This window comes from Telopea speciosissima, chromosome 4 (assembly GCF_018873765.1).
Source record: "Telopea speciosissima isolate NSW1024214 ecotype Mountain lineage chromosome 4, Tspe_v1, whole genome shotgun sequence".
Classification (NCBI taxonomy): Eukaryota; Viridiplantae; Streptophyta; class Magnoliopsida; order Proteales; family Proteaceae; genus Telopea; species Telopea speciosissima.
This window is the reverse complement of record NC_057919.1, coordinates 66,892,112-66,914,125: the sequence shown is the minus strand read 5'-3', so window position 1 is coordinate 66,914,125 and position 22,014 is coordinate 66,892,112. Positions and strand designations below refer to the sequence as shown.

Genomic DNA, 22,014 nt, shown 5'->3' with positions numbered 1-22,014 from the left:
GGGGTGGGTTGCGATGGTTTTTCACTTTTATTGATAATTGTACTCATCTAACTTTAGTATATTTCCTTCGGACCAAGTCCGAAGTGTTTTCCTATTTCCAGTCTTTTCATACCTTGATCCAGAATTAGTTCAATGCCCAAGTTCAGATTTTACGAAGCGATAATGGGATTGAATATATCGATGGTCCTTTCCGTTAGTACCTTGATGAACATATGGTATCTTGTCCCAAACCTCTTATGTTCAAACCCTTGAACAAAATGGTACTTCGAAATGGAAAAATTGACATCTTTTGGAAGTCACCCGTTCTTTAATGTTTACTATTCATGTCCCTAAATTTTATTGGGGCAACGCAGTTCTTATTGCAACCTTTCGCATTAACTGGGTGCCTTCCAGTGTTCTGGACATCAAAACCCTTGTTAGTCTGCTTCCAGACCCTTCTCTTGCTTCTCATCTTCCTCCCAGGGTATTCGTCTGTGTTTGTTTTGCTCATAATTCCTCTCCCTCTCGATCCAATTAGATCCGAGGGCTCTCCGTTGTATCTTCCTTTGGTATTCTACCTCTCAAAAGGGTTACAAGTGTTATCATCCTCCTCGTCGCTTACTGGTTACCATGGATGTTACCTTCCATGAAACTGAGTCTTATTACCAATCCTCTCTTCAGGAGGATAGTATTGAGGAAGTGATTCCTTTTAGTGGAATTTCTCCCAGCCCTCTGGTTATTGACACTGTTCGAATTGAGGGGGAGAGGACAAATACTGATATTTCTCCAAGCCCTCTATTTATTGTCACTCTTCAAATTCTGGGGGAGAGGACAAATGCTGGTATTGCCAGTGGAAAAAGGGATCTGGTCACTTATTCTCGACAGAAGTAAAAGCCCATCTCCACTCCAACATGTCTATCTACACCCCCTAATCCAGCTTCTTCATCACAAACATCAGGTAACGACATTCTTTTTTCAATTGATAATGTTCCTATTGCTATTAGGAAGGGAGTTAGAACTTGCACCCAACACCCTATCTCTAACTTTATCTCCTATGAGTCATTACCTCCATTATATTTTGCCTTTGTTTCTTTGTTGTCCTCTTTGTCTATCCCGCAGAGTTGGAAAGAACTCATCACAGACCCTAAGTGGAAGGATGCTATGGTGGTGGAAATGCATGCCTTGAAGAAAAATGGTAATTGGGAGCTTGTTCCTTGTATTGAAGGGAAGAAACCAGTAGGATGTAAATGGGTGTGCACTTTAAAGCAGAAGGCAGATGGAACTATTGAGAAATACAAGGCAAGGCTGGTTGTCAAGGCTTCACCCAAACCTATTGGATTGATTATCAGGACACATTTTTCTCCTATTACAAAAATGAATTTTGTTCAAGCATTGCTATCCTGTGCTGCAAATCTTGGATGGAATCTTCAACAACTTGATGTAAAAAAAGCGTTTCTTAATGGTGATTTTGAAGAAGAGGTATACATGGATAACCCTCCAGGGTTTGCATCATCATCTATAGTTGGCAAGGCGTGTAGGTTACGGAAGTCCCTCTATGGACTTAAGTAGTCACCACGAGCTTGGTTTGACAGGTTCCAGAAGGTTATGCAACAATTTGGGTATAAGCAGAGCCATGCTGATCATACCCTATGTGTCAAACACAAGGATGGAAAGGTTACTACCCTTATAGTCTTGGTGCAACGGTAAGGTTGCTCCATTGTGACCTTGTGGTCGTTGGTTCGGGTCTGGAAACAACCTCTCTGCAAATCAGGGGTAAGGCTGCGTACATTATGGCCCTCCCTAGACTCCATAGTGGTGGGAGCCTCGTGCACTAGGTACACCCCTTGTTTTAGGGAATGATGATGCAAAAATCTCCTTGTTGAAAACTTAGTTGGCTACAAAGTTAGGATCTCTCAGATACTTCCTAGGGATTGAAGTAGCCCGATCTAGCTAAGATATTTTCATTTCCCAAAGAAAGTATGTCTTAGATCTTCTCAGTGAGACAGGGATGCTCGGATGTAAACTAGCAGATTCTTTTATTGAGGTTAATCATCAGCTCTGTTGCAAAGGGGGTGATTTAGTAGACAAGGAGAGATATTAGCGTCTTGTAGGAAGATTGATATACCGTTCCCATACCTGGCCAGATATTGCTTATGATATAGGTGTTAGCTGTTTTCTGCATGATTCACAGACTAATCATCTTGAGGCTGTCTACCGGATTCTAAGGTACTTGAAATCAGCACCAAGAAAGGGCATTTTATTCTCCAACAGTAGCAATCTAAAGTTGGAATCCGTTACTAATGCTAACTAGGCCAATTCCATTGATGATCGACGCGGTACTTCTCGATATTGTACATTCCTCGGAGAAAATCTGTTTACCTCGCGAAGCCAAAAAGCAACCAGTGGTATCCAGATCTAGTATAGAAGTAGAGTATCGAGCTATGGCACATGGTGTGTGTGAGCTTATCTGGTTCAAGGTGTTGTGATTTATGAGTGACATCTGAAGAACCCGTGAGACTCTATTGTGATAATAGGCAGCAATCAATATAGCCCATAATCCTGTCCAGCACGATAGGACCAAACATATTGTGATTGACAGACACTTCATCACGGAGAAATTGAACAAGGCTAAATTTGCATCCCATTGTCACTTCAAAAATCAATTAGCTGATGTATTCATAAAGGGTTTGACTTCTAAGTCATTCCATCCTATTGTATTCAAGTTGGGAATGAGGGATATCTATGCACTAACTTGAGGGGGAGTGTTAATGATAGGATTATGAGTAGACTGTCCAGGTTCGTTGTATGTTAGTGATGTAGATTCATCACCGAAATGGGCTTCTTTTATCAGGAATAAGTCTAGGGTTGGGTTATTTACATGTTGGGCCTTTGATCCCATGGGTTTTCTACGTAATAGACCACTTTTATGGGCCTAAAGTTGGGGTACATGAGTTGCATACGGGATTAGCCCTATACTTAGTTTATTTTAATGTTTTTAATGTTTTAAATTGAACCGGTCCCAAGCTGGTTTGAACCAATGGTTCAATTTAAGAGATTTTATTAGTTTTTCTTTTAGTTGTTTAGTTGGGCTGGATTCGGACTCTATTTTGAGTCTATTTCAGTTTCCTAGTCAGTTAAGTTACCTAGTAGGTTAAGGAATGTGTTAGGTCTTTCCTTTTTAGTGTAGGAGTCTAATTTTGAGTCTTTTATATAAGGTTGTAAGGGGGCCAAGTATTGAATACGAATTTGATTAATGAAAAAGCTTTTGCTTGCTGCCATAGCTACTGCTCTGCTCTGTTGAGTGTTGCCTTGTGAGTCATATCAAGGTGAAGGGGCTAGTGGATCTCCAGTTGACTCCTTGCGTCTTGTAGATCGGGAGGATCTGTAATAAGGGATTGGTGGATCTCCAATCGACTCCTTGCATCTTGTAGATTGGGAGGACCAGCTTCTATTCTTCAAGCTGTTGCCATTGAAGACCTGCACATTCAAGTAAGTAGTTTACAGTTTTAGCCCACACCTTTCTTCTCCTAATCCTCTAAACCCATCCCCATCGATCCCCATTGCCAATACTCAATCATTACTAACTTCCTCATCCACAATTAAAACCATTGATCCATTAGAACCCTAAAACCTGCAACTATTCTTCTTCCCTTCTAGAAGGTCACATGCAAGGTGATTTTCGTGAGAATTCTGCCCAGCCAAATCTAACCGTTAGAACCTGTTAAATTTTTGATCGAATCTTCCTCTAACCCTAACAGAGACTCGATCCAAATTTCACAACAATCCACCCAGCCGATTGTTTGAAATTACACTTTTACCCCTTGCTCCTATCTCTACTAGGAAACCTCCATAACTCCAGATTTAACCATCTGATTTAGCTGTAACTATCAGCATATATTCTCTGCCACCTTGCTCATACTCGACCTAAATATTAAGTCCATTCAACCACTGATTTCCTGTTATTATAAACCCTAGATTCCATCATCATCTACCTTTCAACACCCTAACCGTAGTTGCTGCCCAAATCCATCTAACGTACTTCTAACCATCCAAAACTTATAAAACCTATTTCATTAGACACCCCTACACCTGCCTAGCATTACCATATAAGATACAACCCCATTACCTTAACCCCAACCATAAACTTGACCTACAACTCCAATTCTGCCCCATTAAACCGGTAGTTCTACAGGTCCTGATTGTCTGGCTCCTAATAGGTCTCCTACCTATCTAGGACTACATTAGTTAGGATAAGTGATGAGGACATCATTCAGGGATTTATGCAGCCACATGTCACTTCATTATGGCTAGATGGCCAGCATTATGTGTAGTTCTTTTTATTATTTTGTTGTATTTTTATGTGGGGCCAGACTATCTTATTTGTTGTTGTATTGTTATTAAGTTGTAGTTATATGGGTAGTTATTTTAGGAAATAACTGTTTAGAGGTTTAATATGTAGTTATATGGGTAGTTACTTTAGGGAATAACAGTTTTTTTTTTTTTGGTTATGTTATAAAGCCCCTTGTACTCATGATGGGAAGACAGAGAATGAATGAATGAAAGCATGAGTGATTCTAGCAATTCTTGGAGTAAATCCAAGATGGTGTGAACCAAGACTTCTTCTATCGATTACTTCTCTCTTTCAAACTTTATATCTACAGTGAACTATCCCTGTTTGATCCCCCAAATCCATTGTTGTTTATTCCATCATATTTCTCCCAACCTCCATTTTCATTTTTCAAGAGCCTTCCATTTGTTCTTCCAAATACAGCAGCCCCTAAACCCCAATAAATCATACTTGTGGCTAGAATAGGACTGGTTTGTGGTTTGATGTGGTTTCCCAAACCTGTCCTACATCAATAAGAGCTGACTCACTCTTACCGAGCTTTCCTTATTTGTCAGAGGTTGTAATCTCTATTCTACACTATAAATAAGAAAGGCTCTTTCACTCTAGACAAGCCAATCCATTCTCTCAATCTCTTCTTCTCAACTTGTATATATGTGTGTGTGTGTATATATATATATAAGTACATAATTACATTTTGAGTTTCTGCGGATTTATCCCTCTTTAGTTATATTAAATTCTACTTTGGGAAACTGTCATATGACGGTGTCAATACTTTGCACCAAATTATCTTCATATCTGTATATTGTATTTAGAGCCTGTAGAAAGTCCTCTCTGGTGAAAAGATTTGATCTGTTCTGCACATGGTAAATCATTATGAAGGTTTAAAGTATCGGTATCAGGTATCACATCGGAAGGGTGATTTTAAGAGATGTATTGTACTATTGAGTTATATCAGAGAGACACAAGATACGCTACAAATACGCATGGAATGGTCAAGAAATGTATGGAAATGCTTAGGATACATGCAAAATACAATTTTGAAGCTTAAAACATTATAAATTAGTAATATATAAAATATATCATATATAAAGAGGAGAACAAAGTACTTCAAGACAAGTGCGTTCAATTGATTATGTATAACGGATGTGGTTTCTTACATGTACTAATACCGAAAAATGTCATTTTCAGTTTGGGGAAAATTTAAGGTTTAGATGCATACATCATTGCAAAAAAAAAAAATCTAGTTTGATGCAGTCATTCAGGTTGTTTTTCACTAATCTAGTAAAGATACTAAAATTAAAATTTGAGCAAAAATTCAAAGTTTTGATAGATAACTGTTCTTGCACAAAACTAGTTTCAATCCTTGATTGCAGACTAGTTAATCCCCAAATCATGATGAAATTAACACTAGTAGAGTCACTTTTTCAGTAGAAGCAAAGAATCAAGTTGATTTTGGTAAAAATATTTGATTAGAATGCCTTACATAAGCTCTTATCAAGTATTTTGCTAAAAATATTTGATTATGTTATGTAGTTTATAAGTGTTAACAGCCTTAGGAATTGAGTGCTTGAATGATCTAAATGATCACCCAGCCCCTTATTTATATTAATCTCAAATCATAATCAAAGTAGGAGTGCCCCCCCAGTCCTATTCCTATTAGGAATTCCTACTACAACTAGGAATCCCAAAATAGAGATCGGATAGAGGGGAAAGAACAGAAATAGAAATAAAGCATAAAACAACTAATAAAATAACTAAAACAATAAGGACTAAGTTACCCCTATCGGGTAAAGTAGCCCATCTCAACACTCCCCCTCAAGTTGGAGCAAAGATGTCGATCATGCCCAACTTGACTAGATTGGGATGAAACAATTTCCTAGACAATCCCTTGGTGAAGATATCAGCAAGTTGATCAGCAGATGTCACAAAGGGAATACAAATCAGCCCATCTTCTAACTTCTCTTTGATGAAATGCCTATCCACCTCAACATGTTTGGTACGATCATGCTGTACTGGGTTGTGTGCTATGCTGATGGTAGCCTTGTTGTCGCAGTACAACATCATAGGAAGACGAATAGGAACACCAAGATCTTGTAGCAAACCTTTAAGCCAGAGTAACTCACAAATTCCTTGTGCCATAGCTCGAAACTCAGCTTCGGCACTAGAACGAGCAACTACATTTTGCTTCTTGCTACGCCATGTGACAAGATTTCCACCTACAAAGGAGCAATACCCAGAAATAGACTTGCGATCTGCAGAACCAGCCCAATCAGCATCAGTGTATGCTTCTATCCGTAGATGACCATGCATAGACAGAAGAATTCCTTTTCCAGGAACTGACTTAAAATAGTGCAAGATACGAAGAACAACCTCCATATGAGAAGAGTAGGGATCATGCATAAACTGGCTCAAAGTACTCACGACGACAGCAATGTCAGGACGAGTGTGTGAGAGATAAATCCGCTTCCCTACAAGTCTTTGGTACCGGCCTTTATCAACAGGCTCACCCTCTTTCTCCTTGAGGCTAACAGTAGGGTCCATAGGAGTATCTGAAGGATGGCAGCCTAGCAACCCGGTTTCAGCCAATAAGTCTAGGACATACTTCCTCTGGGAGAGAAAAATGCCTTTAGAAGATCTGGCCACTTCAATCCTAAGAAAGTATTGTAGTTTCCCTAGATCTTTAATCTCAAATTCTTGTCCAAGGAAGGTCTTCAACCGTCTGATCTCATCACCATCATTGCCAGTAACCACTATATCATCAACGTAGACTATAAGAACAGTGAGTTTTTCACCAGCCCTCTTTATAAAGAGTGTGTGATCAACATTACTCTGCTTATAGCCCACAGAAGTTATGGCCTTGTGGAACCGGCCAAACCATGCTCGAGGTGACTGCTTCAGCCCATAAAGTGCATGCTTCAGCCTACACACTTTTCCTTGGTTTCTGTCACAAGAGAACCCTGGTGGAATGTCCATATACACCTCCTCATCCAGTGCTCCATTTAGGAAGGCATTTTTTACATCTAGCTGCTGCAAATCCCATCCAAGGTTGACTGCACAAGATAATAACACACGAACAGTATTTAACTTTGCACCCTTGGCCACGAGTCGTGCCTTATACCTATCCACAGTGCCATCCACCTTCTGTTTCACCACAAACACCCATTTACATCCAACAGTTTTCTTCGCAGGTGGAAGAACCACAAGCTCCCATGTGTTATTTTTCTTCAAGGCTTCCATTTCTTCCATCATGGTTGCCTTCCACTTTCCATCTGATAGAGCTTCCTGCCAATTGTTAAGAATACAAACAGAAGAAAGAGAGGAAATAAAAGCACGAAAGGATGGGGAAAGAGAATCATAAGAAACAACATGAGATATGGGATGTTGAGTGCAAGTTCTGACACCTTTGCGAAGAGCAATAGGTAATTCAGGAGAAGGAACATTACTAAGTGGAGAGGCAGGTTCTGGATCCGGGTTCGGCAATTGGATGGATACTGGAGCAACAGTTGATTAAACCTGCTTATATTTCCTTGCATAGGTCTTCACAGCACTATCATCAATCCTCCTTTGAAATTCACTAATAGTACTCTGGATAGGAATCTGGACAGGGGTAGATTGCTCCCCCTAAATAGAAATAGTCTCCCCCTGTATAGGAACCTCTCCCCCTGACTCAGGGGGAGCACTAGGGGCAGGCCAAACTGGTTCAGACTCGTGGTAAACAGACTGAAGTGGAGGTGGAGAGTCAATAGTCAGCACATCTTCACTAACACTCTCCCCCTGAAGAGGTGGGGACATATAAAATGGAACACTTTCATGAAAGACAACATCCATGCTGACAAAAGTCCTGCGTGAAGGAGGGTAATAACATTTGTACCCCTTTTATGTAGCAGAGTAACCTAAGATAATGCAGTGCAGACTACGTGGGTCAAGTTTACCAGGGGACCATGTATCCCTGGCATAACAAACGCAGCCAAACACCTTATGTGGGACTATAAAGGAAGAAGGGCCAAGTAATAGCTCAATAGGGGCCTTGGAAAGAAGAACCCGACTAGGCAGCCTATTAATTAAATAGGCTGCAGTACGAACAGCATCCCCCCAATAAAGGAAAGGGATATTGCGAGCAAACATAAGAGCCCTAGCCTCCTCCAAGAGGTGGCGGTTTTTTCTCACAGCCACACCATTTTGGGCTGGAGTGTCGACACAGCTGGTCTGATGAAGGATTCCATGGGCAGCAAGGTATTTTTGGAATTGACCTTCCATATACTCTTTCCCATTGTCACTCAAGATTTGAAGAGTGGCATTAAATTGGGTCTTAACCAATTGATGAAAGTGCTGAAAATATGAAAAACTGCATTTTTTGTGTGCATAAGGTAGACCCAAGTGAACCTAGAATAGCAGTCAATAAAAGTGACATACCACCGATGTCCAAACAGGGAAGTTTTCCTACTAGGACCCCACACATCAGTATGAACAACATGAAATAAGGAAGAGGATCTCTTATTAGAAATAGGATAAGTTGAACGTGTCTGTTTAGCCAAGACACAAGGCTCACAAAAAAAGTCTTCCTTATTACAGTCTTTAACTAATGCTGGAAATAAATGTGATAAAATACCTAAAGGGGGATGGCCTAGCCTAGAGTGCCAATTATGTAATTTAGAAGAGAAAGATGCCGAAGGTAAAGCCTGGGTAGGTGTAGGTTCGCCATCAAGCAGGTACAATCCGCTATGCACTTTACCCGATCCAATCGTCTTCCCCGAGTCCAGTTCCTGAAAAACACAATGAATGGGGAAAAAAGTCACTTTACAATTAAGGGATTTAGTGATACTGCTAATGGAAAGAAAGTTAGTTGTAAATTTGGGAATATGCAACACAGAGGACAGGGTAAGGGAAGGAGAACAACCAATGGATCATTTCCCTGAGATGGAGGAGAGGGACCCATCAACAATTTTGATTTTATCCTTACTAGAAGCAGGAGAGTAGGTATGAAAAAGGCTGGAAGAACTTGTCATGTGATCAGTAGCATCGGAGTCTATGATCCATGGAGTGGAAACTACTGATGCACAATGACCAGCAAAGGAAATACCTTTACGGGCAAAGAAGGAACCTGAATTGGCAGCAGACGTAGTAGAGGTAGCGGATGAGTTCAACATACGACGTAGAGCCTGGAGTTCTTCTTGGGAGAAACCGATGTCAGCAGTGGGAGTTGCAGCTACACTTTCAGTGTGATTGGCTTTGTTTTTAGACTTAGCACGACCACGTTTGGCCTCAAAATCAGCTGGCTTCCCATGTAATTTCCAATACTGAATCTTAGTGTGATAAGGTTTGTGACAATGCTCACACTTAACAGGCTCTTTGGTAGTAGTAGTAGTAGCAACAACACTGTCAGAAGAAGTAACAGGAGGGGAGCTAGCAGTCTGTAAGGCTGATCTCTCAACTTTGGGAGTAATCATCATGGCAGCCCTTCGTGTCTCTTCACTGTGAACATAAGAAAAAGTTTCCTCTAAAGTGGGGAAAGGAACCCGACCAAGGACTTGCACCAGAATAGGTTTATAGTCATCATTGAGTCCAGCCAGGAAATCATAGACTCGAAACTGATCAACATAAGAATGATAAGCAGTAATGTCAGCAGTAGTAGTAGGGTGAAACTGAGCATAATGATCCAATTGTTGCCATAAACACTTGAGGGCAGCATAATATTTAGTGACAGACATCTCCTTCTGAGTAGTATTTTGGAGTGTCTTCCGGATTTCATAAACTTGAGCACCACTTCCTTATCGACCACAAGTTCCCTTGACAGCAGTCCATATCTGAGTAGCAGTGTCAAGGAGGAGATATTGACTGGAAAGATCAGTGGTCATAGAGTTCAAAACAAATGACATCACCGTAGCATCATTGGCAGCCCATTTAGTACGGGCAGCACTATCTTCAGTAGGCTATTTGGTGGTGCCAGTAAGATGGCCAGTAAGTCCCCTACCAGCTACGGTTAAGGATAATGATCTGGCCCAAATTAAATAATTCGTACCATCAAGTTTAATTGCAGCAGCATAGGGAAGAAAGTCATTCCTAGTATGACCATCTCCAGAAGTAGCAGTAGTCATCTCTGAGTCACCCATAATTCAGCCAGGCAGAAAAATCAGATCTTCAAAAACCTTGAATCGAGTGTGAATGATGGGTTTTGAAATTGCAGAATTTCCAACCGTCATAATGGGCTGAAACTTAGGTTGAGTTTCCCTCTAATAGTAGGGAAGATATCCTCCAAAAATTAGCTCCTTCTGATGAGCCAATAAAAAGCCCTAAATTTTGACAAATTTAGGAAGAAAAAATCTGATTGCAGAAAAATTGCAGAGTGGAAACAATTCTGCAGTCTTCAAACAGGGACTGGTGTAGACCAATAAGAGCAGGAACCACTCCAAAAAAAAACAGAAATCAAACTTCAGTTGAAAGGATAGCTCGATCTCCAAGGATGGAAAAAATCCTGCTGGCAGATTTAGGTCACACCACAGTTCTTCGATCTTCAATGAGGTGACATTGACGGCAGCAGCTAAATTTGCATTAGATCACCTCATAGTTGCTGCCCTGATGGAGAGAAAGAGGCCGAGAGTGGTGGAGAGAAAGAAAAAAAGAAAAAAACAGAAACCGAGAGGGGGAAGAACCAGAAAACCTGAAAAGTTGCTCTTAGATCAGAGTTGGCTCTGATACCATGTTAACAGCCTTAGGAATTGAGTGCTTGAATGATCTAATCGATCACCCAGCCCCTTATTTATATTAATCTCAAATCATAATCAAAGTAGGAGTGCCCCCCAGTCCTATTCCTATTAGGAATTCCTACTACAACTAGGAATCCCAAAATAGAGATCGGATAGAGGGGAAAGAACAGAAATAGAAATAAAGCATAAAACAACTAATAAAATAACTAAAACAATAAGGACTAAGTTACCCCTATCGGGTAAAGTAGCCCATCTCAACAGAGATGTATCGAGCGTATCGATATGTATCGACCATATTGGGTCACATACCAACCTGATATAATTGATATTTTTTTTAAGGTATTGTATCGGAACCTTAAAGATACGATACGTTTTGGTGGACACGGTAGGATACTTAAAACCTTGCTCACTATGTTAAAAATTGGATCGGACTCGGCCGATTCTATTTGGAATAGATCGACGCCACTTCCACGGCCAATTCCGGCCGAGTTCAGATGATTTCGGAACGATTCAAATCGGAATCAATGGAGACCGATCCTATATCCAATTCTGAGTTTTTAAACCTTGTACCAACTACCAACTACATCACTTGAAGGCATCCCGTGGGCATTCTATTATGACTAACTTGGAGGATATTAATTTACCATTTTGACTGTGCTGTTACCTTGGTTCTACTCTTTTTTTCTTTGTTCCCTTTTTTAATGTTCTACATATTTGCATTGTTAGTTTTTCAAGTTTGTCCATTTTGGTCAATAATTCGACCCTGAGCAACTCTTCCCAGTTTTTTTCTAAAATTTAAGCTCTACCCTGTGATGGTTTTGACACGATACCATAATATGTTTATTCCGTTACTGTTAGTTCGGGAATGATGATAGTCCAATTAATTGTTTGTACATTATGTGCCTATAAACTTTGATTTTGGTTTTGGTTTATAACTATTTATTATTGAAGAAATTTAATTTCCTGTTTCTCCTTGAACCTTGATGCATATATTCATATTTGCTTGGCAATTGCTGAGCAGAGTTCTTATAACATGATGTTGTCTGCTTGACCACTTGCTGACATGTCAACTCCCTGGTTTCTTAACCTGAAAAATTATCTTTGCTGTCCAATTGTCACTCATTGTGTAACCCTTACAGATATTGTTTTGGTTAGCTCATGGATCTGCTTCAACTATTGTATATTTATGATACTACCCACATATTTGTCCCTCTATAATGCATTCTAATCATTTTCTTTTTTTTATTCTTGGTAGACCTATGTTTTGGATGTTCATCCTTTCAACCCCCGGATGGCTATGAGTGCTGGTTATGATGGGAAAACCATAGTGTGGGATGTGAGTTTTCTGGTTCTATAGCTCCTTCCTATGGTCTATTGTTCTGTTGAGTGCTCCTTAATTATTTTTTGGTATTTGTGCTTCTAGATATGGGAGGGGATACCCATTCGCATATATGAAACTGGACGCTTCAAGTTGGTAGATGGGAAATTTTCTCCGTAAGTTCAACTTCATAGGATTTAGGATATTGAGCACCTATATTTGTCCTTACATTAAGGCTCTCTTTGATATAGTTAAATTTATGTTTATCTGACACAAAGATATAAATAGATGTGTTTGGTATGATTTATGACCCCTATTTCTCATTAAAATAAATCAATAAAAGCATAAATTCATAAACAGCTCGAGAGTTGTTTGTTATTTATCACCATAAATTGTTAATATTGGTTTATGAGGGTACCATTAATGAACATGTGCAGAATTGCTACTTAAGTGGGGGGGGTAAAATGATAAAATTAATGAAAATTAGAACAAAACCTCTGTTTTCTCTCTCTCTCTCTCTCCAACCCCCACCCCACGCCCACCCTCTCTCTTGACATATATTAGGGGTGTCAAAACCTAGCCCGAACCAACCAAAACTGATATGAGCTTATTGGATCATGTTTTGTGACACCGATACCAAACCGGACCACACCGAAGCCTGATAAAACACCCAACCGAACCGAAACTGATATAACCCGGTCAGAAATCGGTACCAGCCCGAAATTCATTAAAAATACTTTTTTTCTTCATGCTTTTAAATTACAAGGTAAACTGAAACCAACCCGAAACCAAATGGATAGTAAATCGATACGAAACCGAAATCCAACCGAAACCGGTGCATCCTTATTGGATCATGTTTTGGACTCTAATTCTTACACTGAAACCGGTCCAAGCCGACCGGTTGACACCCCTGATGTATATCATATTGTATGTATATATATATATATATATATATATATATATATATATATATATATATATAAATAACGTAATACATAATATATTCTTCACTTAAGCATGCCAAATCTATGTTTCATTATATAATCTATTATGTCTAGCAGTAACCAAACAATTATTGTTTATAGCTCATTACCTATTATCATAATTGATTATTCATAAATAGGTCATAAATATAAATATAAGCTATGCCAATGAGAGCCTTAATGAATTTACATTTTTGTTTATTTATTGTTATGATAGATTATGTACAATATTTTCAGTTGATTTAGTTCCTCTCTGTCATTTGTAGAAAGCGGAGAATTCATTATGTTCTTCTTATAGTATCTTGCATATTTGAAATTCTGCTTAGGATTGATTACAAAAAACAAATACCTCTTAGTCACATTATTATATTCAGTACAATTTTCCAATAACAGTAGATGGCCGTGCTACCACTTGTTAGATCCACAGGTATGGATCATTTTAATTTGGGTCTGTCTCGCTTTCTTGTTTACTTTGAACACTAAAGCATGAAATTTGTACTGTGAGACATAATTGGAAGGTAAAACAAGTAAATTATGCAATAATGGATGAAGGCACATAATATTGAATAATTATTTAAGAAAGACTTAAAGTGGAAACTACAAAGTACAATGAACCATTCTTATTACAGACACCCAAATACAGTGGACAATACAAATGCCATAGACTCCTTAGTCTTCCATGTCCCAACAATACAGTATTGTGAGTCTGTGACTGTCTACTGATCTGAACTATGACGTGTGGGATCGAGTCTACTCATGGTCCAATAGAGAGCTGACATGCATTGTCCTCCATCTGCGTGACATATGCATGCTATGACATAGTGTTCGAGAAGAAACAAGAGTAGTCCTCCACAGCTGCCCTATAAATGGTCTCATCTACATACTGCATATAACTTATCCTAGGGTATAGGTCACTATAATGTGAAGAACCAACCATTGAGCCACTTTCATAAGATGGGAATTGATGCATGTATGGCTAGTGGTTTGGGTAGGAGAAGAAGTTGTCGACAAAGGACGATCTAGTATGTCCCTGTGACTGTGAGTTGGCGTCATAATCAAAACTGGGAACATATGAAGGAGATGCATTCTCCCCAACGCTAGTGAAATGACCATATGGACTTTACTCTGAGAGGGGGCTCTCTCCGGTGGTGTGCCCACTTCCTCTACTGTCCCCTATACTCATCCCTCCCAGAGTGCTAGACAAGCTATGAACGCCAATACAGTCATCCGGCTCATCTGCTCCGAACCGGCGACGATACCCTCTCGTGTAGCCTACACAAGTGGCTGGGCGTGCTTCGTGGTCCGTATCTAGTGTAGCATGATCAAACTGGTCTCCCCAGTGAATCAAACCAGCTTCGGCTCCTGCATCTCTCCTCTACCTGGTCATACTCCTCTCAAAGTCCTCTTTGAGTGGATAAGTGAAAACATACTCCAGTTTCGCTCACAGCCAGAGGCAAAACATGTCTGGGATAGGACCTTGATTTCTATCCTCGAATTTTCTGCCGAACCCCCATACAACACCCATCATTCAGCTGCATTACAACATGAACTCATTTTATTTGCATTTCATAAGTTTAAATATATATGTAAGTTAGAGAATATACTACTTAATTGCTTACCATCATCACTACCATTTCGGCCAGCCTCTATGGTGGAGGTTCCTAAAGTCTCCAATCCATCCCTGAAACTTTTATACCCATTTGGAAAATTGTATATGTTAGGAACCTATTTGGAGTAATTACGTTTTGTATTCGTAAAGAACTGCACAACTTACCTCATTGTTACAAACAACTTGTTGGCATTTATCTGGATCCAACTTTGCAATCATTGTTTTCATTGCTTTTACAAGGTCCGAATTCATGCCATGTCTATGGCTATATTGATACTTGAGGTTTAGGTAGTATGCGGAAAATTGACATATAGATATTGTCAATGTATTACATATTCTATAAATAATAAAATGTAATGGGAATTAGACACAGAGAAATAAAATACTCACCAACCTTATTAGTGAATGCATAAGTTTGAAGCTCCTAGCAGTCCTTGATAATCTTCAAGGAGCAATTGCCACGTGGCAACGCATTGTAGACTCTTCCTTTCATCATCGACAACAACATACACTTATGACATGGTGGGCTTGAAAGTAGAGTCCACCATCCTCAAGACCGATACAACTGGGCCTAACACTTTCTCCACCTTAGTCAATTGGATCCAAAACTCCTCCTATGCGATAGTGGCTTGTGCTGTCCTAACACTTTCACCACTATGGGAACTCAACTCCCTCTATTCAAACCATTCTTTAGATGCAAACATAGCTTTGAGTTTGGCCTTTTCGTCTCAAAGCACTTTAATGCAATATAGTGGTGAATCTAGTGATTCCGAGCATTTGAAGCCTCATATGCACTTCATATGCTATACCATAAATTTCCTTTATTTTTTTTTTTACAAAGAAGAATATTTTCTTTATCTTTTTATTTTTTTAATATTTTCAAAATTTTGGAAATTAAAAGTAATAATTTACCGCCATAAAATAATTTCTGATATCGTGAGGCCGTAGATTGGCCAACAATGATTAACATATATATAATTGAACCCCATCCAGTTTATATTAACACTAATTTTTTCACATTTTTGTTGCATGAAAATCATTTTTTCACCAGAAAATTATATATATAGCGCGCGAGAGAGAGAGAGAGAGAACACTAAGCGGTGCTGTATGTGGGTGTGTACCTGCACCTAGACACAACCCGGCATGAAAAGACCACAGCACCCCTTGACCTTTCCACTTTTCCAGGGGGTGTGGCAGTCTTTTTGCGCCAGGCTGTGTCTGGGCGCAGGTACACATCCACACACAACAACAGATAGCGTTCTTTTCCCATATGTATATATATAAAGAAAAAAAGTTTGACACCGTGAAGTCGTAGATTGGCCTCCGATGTCTGACATGTAAAATATCTACCCCCATACAACAAGTATTTGTCATATTTTTTTTTTCTTCAAAAATTAGTTTTTAGGAAAAGGTAGTTTACCTGAAATAGTTGAATGTAGTCAAATCTTCCCCAGCAAGCAGCAATTGATCTCTTTGTAGTGATGTGGCAACCCCCATCAGTGTGTTCCAATAGTGTGGAGGGCTGATGTGGCAAATAAAGCAGGATTCTAGCAATTCCCCTTCTCTAGGTCAAAACCAATGAAATAGTTGAAGTTTCTGTCAAAAGCGAGACCATGCCTTTTTATACAAGGCTTTGTATCATTTCCGCAAGATGGTACAAATAGTACCAAAATCTCGCCAAAAAGTCAGAAATTTCGGTCAAAACTATGCATGACTTATATATCGTATATCATTTCGTTTCGAGCAGGTTGAGATCTTCGAAATTTTTGAAATTTCGCCAAAATTTCACCGAGTTTTCGAACTATGGTTTTGGAACCTCGGATTGCATTATTTTGTATATTTGCTTGGGTGCTCTCATAAGTGTGACCAGAATTTACAGAATTCCCATTGGGAATATATATGTTTGCCATATTATTGCTATGGTTGACCATCTATCACATCAGTTTGGGGTTGCAATTTTTGAATATTGGTACTTGCATGGAGATTATTTGCTACAATAAGGTGGAGATTGGAGATTATTTTATTGGGATCTTATTAACAACTGCTCTTGATTATTTTATCATGATGCTAGTTATTGTTGCCGTAAGCTGATGGAATATTTTTTTTATTGGATCTTCTGCATTATTTGTCCACGTGTAATGCTACACGTGAGGGGGAGATTGGAGATTATTATTATTATTATTATTTGCGCAAGTCATCAATTGAAGATTATTTGTTCGTGTTTATTATTATTTATCTATGAAGATGTTATTCAACAACTATGCAACTTATTTGATCTACAACAACCTCATGCTGAGTGGTTCCCAACAACCTGATGCTGAGTTATTTGGTCTCCAGCAACTTGATGCTGAGTTATTTGATTCACATTGACCTATATTGCGCTTATAGCTGGTTCGCAACAACCAATGCTGCAATTGTATATGAGACTTCTGTTTGGGGCGCAGGAGTGAATCTGATTTTTACTAATCAAATCTTGGTTTGTAATATCGTATATTGCACTTTTGTTTGCCTTTTTTTGAGAAGAGATTATGATGTAGTTGTTGTATGCTGCACTTTTATCTGTCTTTGTTGAGAAGATTGCTACTTACTACTTACCTTCCTTGGGAAGAGCTTATGATGTTGTTACTGATATGATATTTTGGATTGCGGATTGGTGTTCTCGACCACATATTTTGTTCGTTGATGATGGTTATGTTGGGTTTATTCGACACGACGATTTTTTATCTACTGATGTTGTTGATGATTGGTGTGCTTGAGCTGATATTGCCACCAGAATGAAGTTCTCTCTGTGCTCACCGGCATTTATGATTGCTCTATTTGTGTTCAAGATTGGTGTTGCTTTTAATAGGCGTACTGCTGGTTCAATAGTTGAGCGCATTAAAGCCTGGGTAAAAGATGTTCCGTTACCCTCCAAGGTTGGTCGGTTGGGGTCCTCTAGAGAGTGCTTAATACTTCAGTGTTTTGGCCTCTTGGCTCCAACACCCAAGCCGAAACGCCCTCTCCCAGTTTATTGGTGTCCGCCTTTCGCCTCAGTAAAGCTTAATGTGGATGGTGCTAGTAGGGGTAATCCGAGTTATGGGGGGGGAGTGGAGGGGTCATTAGGGACTCAAATGGTGTGGTCTTGGCGGCTTTCTCTAACTTTTATGGTGTTTGCACTAATTCGATTGTAGGGCTAAGAGCCTTGAGGGATGGTTTGCTCATGTGCCAGGAGTTAGGTTTTTTTTTATTTGGTGGTTAACTCGGATTCCGCATCCACTGTCAGAATGGTTAACCATAAGAGGTGTAACTTATGGAAGGGTTGGTACTGGTTCCAAGAGGTTTTGGCCTTAGTTTCTTCTACTCGGGCTTACGTGTCCTTATTGTGAAAGTAACAGGGTGGCTGATTGGTTGGCTAATATTGCTTGTGATTCTAGGTCCTCTATCACTTTCCAGCAAGGCTGTCTGTCTAAGGGTGATTTCTAGGGAATTCTACGGGAGGACAAGGCTGGACTGCCTGTTCTCAGAAAATAGTTCATATTTGCCTTCTTTTGATATATTTATATGCTCCATCTTGACGGGAGTGTTAAAGATATATATTATGGGGTATTTGATGTATACCACAGTAAGGAGGTATTGTGGGGGTCTTAGCAGTAATTGTTGCTAGTTGAAATAGTTGGTTGGGGTGTCTATACATTATTTCCTTCCTAGTTAGAATAGTATATTTCAATTTCTTATATCTTTCCTAGTTTGAACTAGGTTACTATTTTAGTACTTTAGTCTATCCCAAGGACTTAGAAAGTCCTTGCTCTCTTGTATCGCTGATTATATGGTTCTCTAGCAGTCTTCTCTCTTCTTCTTTGTGAATCTCTTTCTCTTCTCTCTCTACTTGCAGGTACTGGGTCCAGATTATGAGTTTGTTACATACTCAAATTCCATCAATTTCCCCCATTTGGGCCCCTTTTGGCATGCCCTCTTGGGTATTCCTAGGAGACCTTTTGGTATGGGTGATCTGGTTACTTGGTCTGCTTCCTCTTCGGGTCTGTTCAGTTTGGAGTCTGCTTAGCACCTCCTCAGATCTCGGGGCACGGTTGTCACTTGACTCAATTTGGTTTTGTTTCTTAGCCATATTCCCTATCACAGCTTCATGGTTTGGAGGGCCCTTAGGTATTGCATGTCGACACATTCTTTCCTCGTTCGGAGGCACATCCCGATGACACCTCCATGCATTTTGTTAGGAGTTGATTTATGTAAGGGGGAGGAATCGTGAATTAGCTAGCGTCAGCTCTAATTCACGATTCTTCTTTGTAGGGGTATTTTTGTCTCTGCAGTTTATTTGTCTAAACCTATATAATATATTGTTTTAGGAGCAGTCTCTTTAACGGCTGTAGCTCCTAATTGTGCAGCAGCTCTTCTTCCTCCTCCTCTCTTCTTCTTCTTCTTCACAATTATTACACATTCTATGTTGGAATGGGCTTGAAGATATCTCTTCTTCAGCTGCCCTTTTTCTTCTAGGATTTGGTCTTGGCTTCTTGCTCATTGTTGGCCTGTCAGCATAGTTCTAAAACTCGGCGAGATCTTGGAAAACTCGAGAATCTTGAGCTTCTCAGGACGAGTTTATGTACGAGACACATAATATGCACAAACTCGAATATCTCGACCGAAATTTTGGCGAGATTTTGGTACTTTGTACTGTCTCGCTGAAATTTCGGAAAATTGCTACATTCCACATTATAAAAAAAAGCATCAACTCGAGAGCACACTTCGAAATTCGAAGTTACTCGACAGAGAAGGGGTTTTTCATCTAGAGAAGGGTGAAACAAAATATAGCCTTGACTTTTTGGCTTCATCATCATTCAATACAACTGGTCTACACTATTGGGGGTTGCCACATCACTACAAAGAGATCGATTGTATTGTTGGGAGTTGGGACATGGAAGACTAGTGAAGTAGGGTGTCTATGACTAATGTATTGTTCACTGTTGGGTGTCTATGTAATATGCGTTGTGAACACTTTACGTGGAGTTTATTGTAGAAACTTTAAGTCTTAAACTATTTTTTAAATACTTATTCAATATTATGTGTCTTCATTTATTATTATTGCATAATTTACTTGCCAATTATGTCTCATAGTACTCAGACAATGTGTAGAATAGGCAATTTTACATTAAGGGTTCGGCGCTTACTAGCAACCAAGGATGTGAACCTAAAACACCAAATTGGGTGTTTTCTTTTACAATTTGAAGATTTAAATATGTTTATTAAGCCTAAAACAAGATTCCTTTAAGTTTCGGAGCCAATTGGGGCCATTTGTCCACCGAAACCAAAAAAAAAAACTTGTCGAGATCTCGGTTGTCTCGACCTAGTCGAGACACAGAGTCAAGAAGAGTTTTTGAACTATGCCTGTCAGAAGGCGCATCCTGCCTCTTTAGCGAGATTGGATTTGGGTTGACATGACTTTTGGAGGCTCCTTAGTTTGTGATCGTGTTGGTAAAATTGCTTTTAGCATCCAACATCAGATCCTTCCATTAGATTTGGGACTCCATCTCCTTTGACATCAGAAGCAAATTGTTTGCGGTGCCTCTTTGGTTTATTTACTTTCTCAAAAATAGACATAATGTAACATCTTGGAATCTCCCCCCCCCCTGCTAGCTTTTATTGTGGGTTTGTTGTAATTTGGCTTTTCTCTTTTCTTGTATTTTCTTCCTCTTTAGGGCCCCTTTTCTCTTTGGTAATGAATTTTTTAGTCTCCCCAAAAAATTCTGTCAATACAAGCATTCAAACAATTAAAGGCTATCCCATGGTTTAAAGTATTAACCGATCCGATACGATACAGACCAATATGTATCGGTATCGGTCGATACTGATACGATATGATACGATACCGATAGATACATACCGATACTTACAATACATACGTTAAAGATTTGTGAGAGTATCGATACGTATCGGTAGGTGTCGGCCGATATAGCTCGATTCAAACCGATACAACTCGATACAGATCGATACATACCGATACGGTCGATACCAACCGATACACGTTGATACGGCCATTAAAGGCCCATGTGACTATCAAACTATGATTTTGTTTTTGAGATCAGAGATTGCTGAAGATTTCATAGAAAAAATAGATTTTACAGAAAAATGTAGGCTTCAAAAAACTTGATCTTTGTGTTTAAATCATGGTTTTAATATAAATCAATATTTAGATAAAACAAAGTTTGTTGTTGCATCAAACTTGATCATTTGCAAGGATTTGTACTCAAATCGATGAAAGTCTCTTGTCTCGTTATACGTTGTTCTCCATTTTAGTGTTTATGCATTATACATGTTATATATTGCTTATTTATATTGTTTTTTGCTCCAAAAGTGTATTTCCATGTATATCTTGACCATTTCCATGCATATCTGTAGTGTACGATACTTATCCCCGATACGATACGATATGTCTCTTAAAATCACCCTTCCAATACGATACCCGATACTGATACTTTAAACCTTGGGCTATCCATCCCTAGCAGCCAATTAGGGCCTTCATGATAACACTTCTGTTTCTCTACTTCTCTGGTTTTTTTTTTCTTGGGAACAAATAAATAAGAGAAATCCGTTTGTTAACACCCGTTCATTTTTTTGTTCCTGGGAATGAACCAGGACAAAAAAAGTTGTTGAGAAATAGAAAAAAAGAAGCTCAAATTTGAATCTTCTCTGTCCCAAAATTAAAAGGAAGAAATAAGGGGGAGTCGCTCTTTAATGAGCACATGGTTAATTTGATGGGCAAAGCAGTAATTTCATGTTCAAATTAAAACACCATCTCCAATGCAACTTCAACCACCACCACCATCGTCGTTGCTATCACCGCCACCATTGCCGCCACTACCTCCGCCACTACCACCACCTCCACCTCCACCTCCGCCACCACCACCAGCACCTCTACCACCACCACCACCACTACCTCCACCACCACCTCCACCGTCACCACCACCACCTCCACCATCGACACCACCATTACCACCTCCACCAATTTTTTGGGCATTCAATGGTTTTTTTGAAAGTTTATAGAAGTTCTAGAAACAGAAATGATTGTGCATAACAAATGT

General features: G+C 39.4%; 1 protein-coding gene across 4 annotated transcripts in view; it reads left to right on the top strand.

Moving 5' to 3' along the window:
- Positions 1–22,014, top strand: part of LOC122657394 (PH-interacting protein-like) — a 101,317-nt gene that overhangs the window by 57,445 nt on the left and 21,858 nt on the right. For all 4 annotated transcript variants that reach the window (XM_043852088.1, XM_043852090.1, XM_043852087.1 and 1 more), the window contains 2 exons: positions 12,287–12,367; positions 12,455–12,525. In XM_043852088.1, the coding sequence (XP_043708023.1) occupies positions 12,287–12,367; positions 12,455–12,525 (152 nt within the window). The remainder of the gene's footprint in view (positions 1–12,286; positions 12,368–12,454; positions 12,526–22,014) is intronic.